This window comes from Epinephelus lanceolatus, chromosome 9, assembly GCF_041903045.1.
Source record: "Epinephelus lanceolatus isolate andai-2023 chromosome 9, ASM4190304v1, whole genome shotgun sequence".
NCBI lineage: Eukaryota > Metazoa > Chordata > Actinopteri > Perciformes > Serranidae > Epinephelus > Epinephelus lanceolatus.
Genome location: NC_135742.1, coordinates 22237972 through 22249373, shown reverse-complemented (window position 1 = coordinate 22249373; position 11402 = coordinate 22237972). Strand labels below are relative to the sequence as shown.

General features: G+C 41.6%; 1 protein-coding gene across 1 annotated transcript; it reads left to right on the top strand.

The window, feature by feature from the left end:
* Window positions 1-7371: 7371 nt before the first annotated feature.
* Window positions 7372-10850, top strand: LOC117252964 (glial cell line-derived neurotrophic factor-like). The gene is made up of 2 exons (XM_033620272.2): window positions 7372-8179; window positions 9086-10850. The coding sequence occupies exons 1-2, from the start codon at window positions 7945-7947 to the stop codon at window positions 9649-9651; spliced, it is 801 nt and encodes a 266-aa protein (XP_033476163.2). The 5' UTR covers window positions 7372-7944; the 3' UTR covers window positions 9652-10850.
* Window positions 10851-11402: the final 552 nt, after the last annotated feature.

Genomic DNA, 11402 nt, shown 5'->3' with positions numbered 1-11402 from the left:
TCTTTTAGTGTTTCTTAAAGCCAGAAAGTTGCCATTTGAAATGACTTTAGTTTTGTGTCATGTCTGTGATCTGCTTTTTAACTACAAAATTAAACAACTGAATGAACATCCTCCAAGACTGGTGATTCCATAATTTTTGCCAGGGGTTGTATATGAGCAGAGTTTCTCATCAAGAGGAGGAGAAGATGGTAGAGGTTGTGAGACCTAGGTGAGACAACTGCCAAGCTGCAGACCACTGTTAGAAACCAGTTGTGTTTGTGGTGACAAAAGTGGGTACTTTTTAAGAAGATGTTGGGGACATTTCTATCCATGCTTGTGATGGAAATTTTAAGCCAAAACATCTTTGCCCAACCCTAACCAAGTGGTTTTTATGCCTAAACCTAATGTTATGCCATACTCTTGGGCAGCCCCATAGGGAGAAAAAACTCCATCACTGACCCAACATAATCACATAAGACATCTTTAAAACACTCAAATCTATGGGATTATTTAACAAGTAAAACAAGCAAACAAGACAACAACAACCCCAGGCAGAGAGGCAGCAGGACCAGTAATCCCCACACCAGAGGCCTCTCTCCTTTACTGCCAGCACAGGGTCTCTTAAGCACCTCCTCCATGCCAGGTGCACTGCACCTCATTAAGTAATGCACCACACCTGGGCAGATCTGCAATGGAGAGAAAAGTGACAGCAGCACAGAACACATACAGCCGTAACACTAACCACATATTAACCACAGTGTTGTCACAACATAAAATTGAAAGATCAAGTTTCAACATTCTCTACATATGAAATATACAAATGTAACATATCCATGGTTTGCATGCCACATTTATTGTGGTGACTCGGTGGGACAAGCTGGTGTTTAGCTGGTATATGTATGCCATCTTAGTTTAGCATGTTGACATGCTAACGTTTGCTAATTAGAGCTAACCATGAAAAGCTGAGGATGATGGAAATGTCATTAGTGTTGCAGGTTTTCAGTCATAAATCAGTTCAGGGAGAACCCAAATTCAGAGTAAAAGGCAGGTTGAAGTTTTAAGAAAAAGCAAGCTTTAATGCAGCTGATAAAACACATCCAGACAAAGCAGGCAACTGAAAGTCCATAAGAAATCAGAACAAAAACTGAACTGTAAACCAACTGGGAAATTATGATGAACTCAGGTGAAAAAAATCCAAACAACACCAGGCAGGAAATGACCAGTGAGCAGGGAATGACACCAACAACATGAGGATGAGCTCAGGAATAGATGCAGATGAACTGGCAAGGAACAAAGGGAAACATACAGTATATCTAATCACAAGAACGACACCCAGCTGGAGCAGGAGGACACATGCAAAAGGAGGGACATGGGGACTGGCCAACAACAAGGGTGTGGAGGGGAACACTAGGGTGGAGCAAACAAGACTAATACAGAATAGGTGTGACGGGAAGACTCTTGGAACAGGCAAGGCTATTCAAGAGAAGGCTGAGACACGGGGTCAAACATGGGGGGATTGCACATGCGCAGTGTAACTTGAGCTGCGATGCTGGAGGGTGACAGCAGGGGCGCTAGATAAAAACCGCAGGATCCGCTCAGGCGATCAAGGAGTGCGCTTGGTGCGGTCTGCTTGGACTTTTGGACGGCGGCTGCCTGAAGTTGTCGGAATTGCATCTCTGTCATTCTCACCCACAACGCAGGCCACCAGTGACAGTCCAGTAATAAGCTGTGAAAATGATATACATGCACATCCCCCTTATTCCACGGTCTCACGCCATCTACTGAGCCTTTGAGGAAGTGCAGACCAGATTTTACTGCGCATGTGCAGTCCCCCTATGTTTGACCCCATGTCTCAGCCTTCTCTTGAATAGCCTTGTTGGGAACAGGGAAGGACTAATGAGACAGGTGTGACAGAAAACAGGCGGGAAAACACACAAATACAGGAAGTAAAAGACATGACACCTGAGGAGAGAATCTACAAAATAAAACAGGAATCAGATTAAACATGAATGAATAACATCAAACATGGACCACAAACAGAAAACTCAAAAACAAAGCCCACAGGATAACAGATTATAAACAAAAACCCAGGATCATGACAAAACTGAGGTAAAGGAGAAATTTACATTTTTTCCACAATGATGGCACTGTAAGAAAAGTTGAGGAATCACTTAAGTTATTTCAGTTTTTCCTGAAGGGGGGCATTAATGAAATTTTCTGGCAATCCATGTAAAGGTTGTTGAGACATTTCATTAAAAAACGCAAACATCAAACTCATGATTGCACTAGAATAAAAGTTGGGATCACTAAAGATAGGATTCATCACCTGAGAATAATAACTGATGATACTGAGATATGTGGGATTTATACTTCTACATCGACATAGAGTCTACACTGTACCTTACACCATAGCCTGATGTGCACCTCCCCAGAAATGTAACAACAAGCTGAAACCATTTCCCTCGGTGCTTTTATTTACTTTAATTTCACAGATAAGAGACAATAAATTGTGAAGACACTAAAGCCTTCACAATATAACATTTTAAGTGTGTGATTTATCGTTTGGGGATTTATTCTGGATTCATATGAGAAGAGGAAATCTTTGCTCGTCGCTAGGCTAATTTATACAACGTAAAATGCCATAGGCTTGTGCTAAAAACATTAGCATGTTGTATATGTGGGGAAAATGTGTTCAGCAAAAGACAAATACTTTGTCTGTGAATACTGCGAGTTATAGTGAAGCTGATTTGTGTACATATGTCTGAAACTGTCTCTATTAAGCCATGTTTAATGGGTGTTTTGAATCAACTAAACCTGACAGCACTTCACAGAAACTCCGTCGCCAACTAGTGTTGTGGAAATGTAACTGCAGAGTGACAGAGACACACCACCACACAAGTATAAATGCTTGCAACAGCGTAGGCTACGTGCATAGCGTAGGCTACGGTGTAGGGTCTGCGATGAGTGAAAAGTGAAAACGTTGACCTGCTGGTGGCGCTTGAGTAAAAGTCATGATATCACCAAAGTCATTAGGATTCATCCTCTGGGGACAATGAATGGCTGCACTAAATTTCATGACAATCCATCAAATAATTGTTTAGATATTTCAGTCTGGACCAACTGACCAACACTGCCATCCAGAGCCATGCTTCTAGCTCTCTTCTCTCCTCCTCTCAAAGTATGACATTAAAACCTGTAAATGTGGAAAACAGGGCTACAGCACACATTATCACCTATCTCCCCACTCTCCCTGTCAGTGTGAAGAGTCAGGAGATTCTTTTCCCTGCTAATTACTACACCGGCAGCAGTGTCCCAAATCAGACGTCCATTCCAGCTGTCAGCTCCTCCCTCCCATAAGCCACTCCGGGGCCACAGTTTCATGTTGGCCGATAATGACGGGTGAAATGACCTGTGCAATTAGCCTAGTTTCATGCAAGTCAAACTGAGCCCCAAAAATGGCTGACAGATTCAATTGCAGATCGGCCCCCAATTAGCCCTCATGCTTTACAAGAAGGGGCATTAACATCTGTTTGGTGTATTTGCTGCCTGCATGAGTGTAATTGCTTGAGGATGAGGTATTTCCATCGAGTTAAGTGAATGGGTCAGTGGAAAGGGAAACCTCGTCTGAGTGATTAGTAGTCTGACTTCTAAAAACCTCAAGCGGAAGACAACTGTTATTCTGTATGACTTTACAGCTACAACATATTTGGATGCTCACATGGTTTTTGCATGCTCAGTGTAGTCAAGTGATTACAATACAATGTGGCTAAACATGCACTGACACAAACATGATTCATCACGAAACACTACGCTTCCAGGGTGCGTGGACGTACATGTGTGTTTATACATTAACATATACTGTACACGCGCATGCGGATAAACAATGTGTATTTCACATCAAGCTTGTAAAGTTAAACTACTTCAGAGGAAACAGATTTATTTAGTTCTGCTGGAGAGCAAATATTTCTCTTCTTCTTGGAAAGATTTTGCTGTAGAAAAAGTTCATGTGCACTAGAATAGCGGGACATTTTATCCACAGTAATCACTGCAGAAGAAGAGAGACAGTAAGGGATATGGCTGCCTCTTAAGAACAAATGTTTGCAGGGATTCATTGTGTCTTAGCACTTGAGCTGAAGTCATCTTGGTTATCCCCAAATAACTGCACTGGACCCTGTTCCATCTGGACTTTGAATCAAATATGATCATGTGGTATACATTACTGTAGATATATACTATTTGTTCTGCTTAGCCTGAACAAAAAGTCTTAAAACATTACAGCTGTGTGAGTGCAGCCAGTTTTACTGTGGTGTTGACTAAAGGGAAATAAACAACGTCTGACTATCTTGGACGGAGAATACTTGACACGTTCGGCCTTGTTTATAGAGACAGATACAGCGGGTGGAGGAAGCAAAATCCCTCAACAATGTTTCTGTTCCTCTGTATTCAGTTTTCTCTCTTTTGTTTCTCTCCATCTGTACTCTGTTTGGCTTTCCTTCTCTCCTCTTTCACTCAATTTGTCTGCAGGCATATCCCCTTTTCATCTCCTTTAATCTATTTTTTTTACCACTTGAATAAGTGCATGGACGATCATTAGCTGACATAATGTATATATATGCCAGACAAAACAATTTTAAAATGTCTCCCGGTCTACTGAAGGCATTCAGACATAAATGGATTACCAAACAGACCTGCAGGGCCCGAGGGGTCAAGTCATCATTTTGACTTTGTTGTGTTTTCAAATGTCCTATTGCAGTGGTTACCAACTTTTGGGTCGCGCATCCATTCTCAATGGACAGCAAGTGACTTGTGCTTGTGTCAAGTTTGTAAAAAACACACTTTATTTTGAAGTACAGTAAATTTCTGGCACAGAAATGGCGCTTCCTGCTGCAGAGTGAATGACTAATGGACATTTACTTAACAGAGACTTGACAGAGACAGCAAACTAGCTCAGTGACATGGCCAAATGCAAGTATGACTCTGAATATATTAAACATCACAGACCTTGAACTAATGACTATGGAGCAACCTGGGCCCCGTGGTGGACCAATTGGGACCCACTGTTCTAGTGCATGTCTTTGTTTTGTTTGAAAGGTGCTGTTGCACTAAATTAACCTTCTTTGCCTTAATGACCTAAGCCATTTAAAGGAACAGGTCACCCCCATATCAAAAATACATATTTTTCCTCTTACCTGTGGTGCTATTTATCAGTCTAAATTGTTTTGCTGTGTGTTGCCAAGTGTTGGAGATATCGGCCATAGAGATGCCTGCCTTCTCCCGAATATAATGGAACTAGATGGAATTGAACTTGTGGTGCTCAAAGAACCAAAAAATACATTTGAAAAACTCAACAGCAATGTCTTTCTCCAGAAATCATGACCTGGGTACTCAAGATAATCCACAGACCTTGTTGTGAGCAGTTTCACATAGGAACTCTTTTCTTTCTACTGAACTACATCTGCTAATCGTATTGCCAGCTGCACAGACAGAAGCATGCATTGTCCATCAGCTACCAACAAAAACAAATAGCAACAATAATATTCTAACTAATAGTTTGATACTGCTAGCTGACCTAGCACCACTGAGCTAGCTAACATTAAAGCTCAGCCGAGGAGGACGCCATTAATGTTTACATCTTACACTGTCAGAAGCCTCTCATCCATGAGTAGATGTATGCTTCCAAGGTCTGTAGATGGGGGTACTGATTTCTGGAAAGACACATTGCTGTTGAGTTTCGGTGGGTTTTTTTGTTTTGGTGCTTTGAGCACCACAAGCCAAGTGCCATCTAGTTCCATTATATTGGAGAGAAGGCAGACATCTCTACAGCTGAGATCTCCAACACTCTCAAAGTCACACTAAAACAATCTAGACTGATAAATAGCATTACATGTAAGAGTAAAAATATGTGACTGTCCCTTTAAGACTCATAGTAAACCAGCTGATGTGGCAAAAAAATGGTAGGTAGGTCAGGTAGCTTTAAGATAAGAACAATATTTGGACCAGCATATGAAATCAGTTGAGCCAACCTAACTAGACATCTTATATTTACAGGCAATAGGTAGTAAGTGAGAACTCACCTGTGCATGTCTCCAAGTTTATACAACAAACTAAAGCAGCAACTTCTTTATGTACTCATTTTTAGGAGATCTGAAATGAAACATGGATGTCCATGCACATGGGCGCCAGTTGGGACAACATTTTCTCTAACTCCTATAACGATGTGCGCTCAGCATCACCTGTTATTTAGGAAAGTGCATTTACCAGAGCAGACAATATAAATTTGATTTCTATGCGATTGAAAACCTTGTTGAACACTATTTCATGATGTTCTCCTGCTCATAAAGGCTGCGAAATATGCAGCTTTTTCAGTAGAAGTTTGAAAAATACTGTAGCATTTAATGATTTTTACTTGATTTGGTATCAATAGCTAACTTAAGCCAAAACTAAGTGGACACCTGAACAAAGTTATGTCAGTGGCTAGTCCAGTGTGCAGTATTAGGCACATAAACTCCTCAGATCACTTTGCTCTTGTTTTAATCATTGAACACACACACACACACACACACACACACACACACATCTGCTTTGTTGTGTTCTCAAATACAAATTATAAGAGACAGAGATGGATAACAATGTAATTTGACACAATGAAATTTACTTTACAGTCCCACTGACATTCTTTCACAATGTGATTTAATCTGCAGCTTCAGTCATAGTAAAGTGCTAGGTTTCATATTGATGAGCGGTCTTTAAAATGCAGTTTGCAGGTGTTTAATTTGTTTAACAGGATCACTCACAAAACACACACAGTAAGATGAACCATGTACAGTTTGTTGTGTGTCCCAGCAACAGTATATCATAGTACAAGTCAGTTATCGCTCAGTAATTATTGAGCCAATTCCACTTATTTCAACACCATTAACATGTCTTTGAGATGTTCTTTTGCACATTTTGAGTCAGTTGCACTTTACATGTTGAACATTTGTGCACAGGAATAAACTAAAATGACTCTATATAACTCAGATTATGCAAAACCAAACCAAAATAATGTTTTCTTCTGGCACATTTCCCAAAGTTAACCCCCCAGTTGCTGTAATGGATATCACTTCCGACTTCCCTGATGTTAGATGTCATCTGCTCATCAACTGCAAAACAGTGTGATTTCTATCCCACTGTGGTTATAAGTAGCAACACAATCTACTCAGTCTGTTTTGACTGGCTGATTAGAAACACATTTCCCATCCAATATCAACCAAACACTAAAAAGCAGGATGTGGATTGTGGAGTAGTGTTAGCGGAAAGTGTGAAACTTCGCTCTCGCTCTCAGCCATCTGAGTACACAGACTGAGCCTCTTTCATAACACAGCTTCTCTACCCTCACCAACTTCTGGAACCTGGAGTTCAGTCATGAATTTGGACCCCATCCCTCTGTGTAGTCTGCATGGGTGGAGACAGGAAGAGGCAGAGGATGGTCCATCAGACGTCACCACCACTTCCCATCTCTCCTGTTAGACCTCTCCTTCTCCTCAGTCAGGATTGATGGTGAGTGGGGATGGACAGGAGGCACTGCATTGTGCAATAGGAGCCGTGCGCACTGAATGAAAACCTATAGATTGCATACTGGGAGGAATTTCTGGCTTCAAAGCGTCGTTGGATTTGCAAACAACTTCAGAGCGCACTCTTTGCATTTTGCGCTTCTGCCTTTTGGTTTTGCGCCTCCTTGGATGTTGCGCCACGCTGCACGGCGTCTGCCAGCTGGCACAAGTGATATCGTACAGTTTACAGTGCGCAGGCAATAACACACGGATCCTCACCATTTTCCAGTGGCAGGAACCCGAGCTGATGAGCGCGCCCCACCTTTTCCTCTCCAACTATTGAGCGTCTCCAACATGCTGTTAATCGCGTTTGCCAGATGATACCTGTTGATTTTTCATCGCGCCATGTCCTTCTGTCGGACTGAAGTGGACAATGAAGTTATGGGATAGCCTGACCACTTGTTTGATACTGCTGAGCGCCGTGCACGCCAGCCGGCTGCTCCGGAGCCGAACGCAGTCCACGTCCGCCAAGAGGAGAGGGCGCGCCGCCGAGACTCCCCTGGAGCTCCCGCCGGTTCAGATCCGCCTGTCTGTCACTTCCCCGGACATCAGCCGCGCTGAGGGGGATACAGCGGACTGGGAAGAGACGCTGGCTGGAGGAGAAAAATGTAAGAGCCTGTGGTTTTTGTATGGAGTGTCCAAAGTGCCAAAAACACCCCAATAAGTCATTTACACCCAGCAGGCTTGCTGAGTCTTGGATTATTTATTTATTTCTAAAACAAATAATGGTATTGTTATCTGTGTCTAACGGAAAAAGTGCTTCAAGATTTTGCCAAATTGAAAACATGTGGAAGAGGCATATTTTCACTTAAGGAAAAATACAATGTGTGCACTAAATTTTGATATTAAAAGCATATGTCAAAGGAGTTTATAGTGCATTGAAACATGTGCAATAGTGCTTTAATTTGGCCTCTAACCTGCTTATCAGTTAGGCTGGCCTCATTTAGAGCTGATTTTGATATCTTCATACCTTTCCCACAGTGTGCAACACCCACATATGACATGTTAATGAGTTTGGAACAGAATTGAATGAGTTGGCAACTAAAAAAGGATTGAAATTATTATTTTCTAATATTTTTTGAGTTTATAAAATGTTATAATCTATTGTTTTTTATTTAATTTATCCTTTATTTAGCTAGAACTAATGAGTGTTGGATTTTTTGCTATAAAAAATGACAATAGTTGTCTGTCAATCCACTACTTTAGCTCTAGCAGTATGTGCCACGAGGCTACAAGGAGGCTGCTGTATCTATAATGCAGCTTGTCCCCCCAAATATACAACACTCTGGTGCAGAAATAAGAATGGGATCCATTTGTAACTTGGATGAATCAGTTCAAATGGAATTCCTCTGCAGTAAAAAAAAACACAATGTGTACCATTTCCGCTTTTGCATGTGTAGTTTCTGACACAACGCTCCATCTGTTCAATAGAGTGATGAGTTAAAGTGAAACAATATGTGCTGTCCAATGTGACACGCCCTTGTAAGAATGCCATTTCTCTTGATGCGTTTCAGACACCATGGAGGAGCCCGCTCCAAATGAGTTTGAAGACGTGGTGGACTTCATCAAAGTGACCATCGGCAGAATACGTCGCTCCTCCTCATCCACCGTGTCCACATCTACCTCGTCCTACACCACCTCCTCCCCCTCCAAAGAAGACTTGAGCAGCAGAACTCGAAACAGAAGGGAGAGGAAGAAGGGGGCGAGCCAGCAGAGTGGAGGAGGAAGAGCAAGAGGAGGGGAGACGGGTAGGAAGGTCAGAGGAGGAAGAGGTAATGGACGAGGACAGGGCTGCGTGCTCAAACAGATTCAACTCAATGTGACGGACCTCGGTTTGGGCTACCGCTCCAGCGAGGAGATGATATTCAGGTACTGCTCCGGACCCTGCAGGAAGTCTGAGACCAACTATGACAAAATCCTTTACAACCTGGCTCACAACAGGAAACTTCCTCACAAAGACACGCCCCCTCAGGCTTGCTGTCGGCCAATAGCGTTTGACGATGATCTCTCGTTTCTGGATGACAACCTCGTCTACCATACCGTGAGGAAGCACTCCGCCAGGAAGTGTGGTTGCGTGTAGGGAGTGCGAGCTGGTGTCAGGATTTATGTAGTTTTACGTTGACTCCCACTTCGAAGAATTATGTTGAGTGTTTGTTTTTTTTTCGATCTTACTCACTGTGAGGAAACTTTCAGGCGTCGTGTGGCCGTTTATGACATGAGTTCAACAGTAACGGAGTAAACATGGCGACGAGGTGGCGTCACTGCAGTTTTTAGAAATGATCCTCTCCTCCTCCTCCTCCTTCATGGCTCAATCACATCCAATTTCCTTTACAGTTTACACCTGACGCCGTTAATGTGTTCAGTGTGAGTTTAAACGTTTCCCTGGATACTCAACATGAAGGACTGAAATCAATCAGACACAACAGATGGTTCAGCAGACTCACTCTGTCTACTGTATAGCACACATGTTACACGGAAAAAGTTAAACGCATATGAAATGTATTTATGAAATCTTGAATTTATTAACTTATTGATATTTATTTTGTTTTTTATAAAAGGAATACATGTTATTTATTACTGTAATGTGATATCTCAGAGTGTGCCAAAGGTTTTAATCGAAGAGGTTTATGATTTATTTCCATATAAATGCAGTAAAAGAGTGAGTGGTTTAAACTGTGAAATGATCTTTTATAGGTGCCCTGTGGAGGACACAAACAAAAGTCACGTGTGCATTCAGTGATTCGCACCAAAAAAGACATTTTGTGTATCCTATAGTTCGAACAAAAGAGTTTAATACGTTTTCTTCCACATAAAACATTTGCCAAGCTGATTTTTAAAAAGAATATTTTTAAATCATGCATTATTTACATACATGTTCATTAGCCTGCAATCTTCTTCTTTGCCTTTACTTTTGTATCACTCAGCTTCTTTGCTCTACAGCACTACTAGTGTTCAAAAACTCCACAGGACACCTTTAAAGGCTTTTCGTTCACAGTAAACCCACCTCTGTATCTTAACGTTTACAATGTTCCACAATTTTAGTATCATTTGATGGCATTGTTTCCTGTTTTTGTTTTTAATTAATGAAGTGAGAAAATATCAAAACCTTTCATTGTCATATTCACAAGAGTCATTGTTCATTCACTGCTAATGTCACGTCCTCCTCTCAGATAAATTGCTGTGTTAGTGAAATAAGACTTTCTCACTTAAGAAACATAACTACAGCTTTATTTTTATACGGTATTCACATTTAAATTGTCTCATATGATTATTAATAAATGTATTCTACACACTGTAGTGTGTATGTAATTACTCACACACAGGACATAGTGTTTCAGTCATTTATGGATGAGCTTAGCATTGACCCTTTGCTAAGTCCCACCCCAGGATGCAGACTGGCCAATCATAGCGTAGCATCAGGGCGGTTCAGACCAGGGTCCGACAACAACACAGCTGTGCTCCATTGACTCTAATGCAGTCATTTCAGATTTCCTTCATCTTCAGGTTGGTTTTGTGGATTTGGAGTTAAATGTTGTGCCTGGGACACGTCGTGTATTAATGATACTCGTTACCTGGAGAGGTTGGAAAAAGATATACGTTTCTTCCCTGTTCCAAAACCAAAATCAAACCCTGAAAAGTGTAGGGTTAGCTAGCTAGCTACTGATGACTGGTGCTGCTGAAGAAGTTACTGCTTTTGCTGTTAATGATTATAACAGTGAAAAAAAAGACCGACCCTGCTGTACAGGAACCAGTGAAGGGAAGCAGGGAAACTTTACTGATATTCAACCAGCTGTGTGTCATCACATTGTGCGCAGATGAACATTGTTTGAC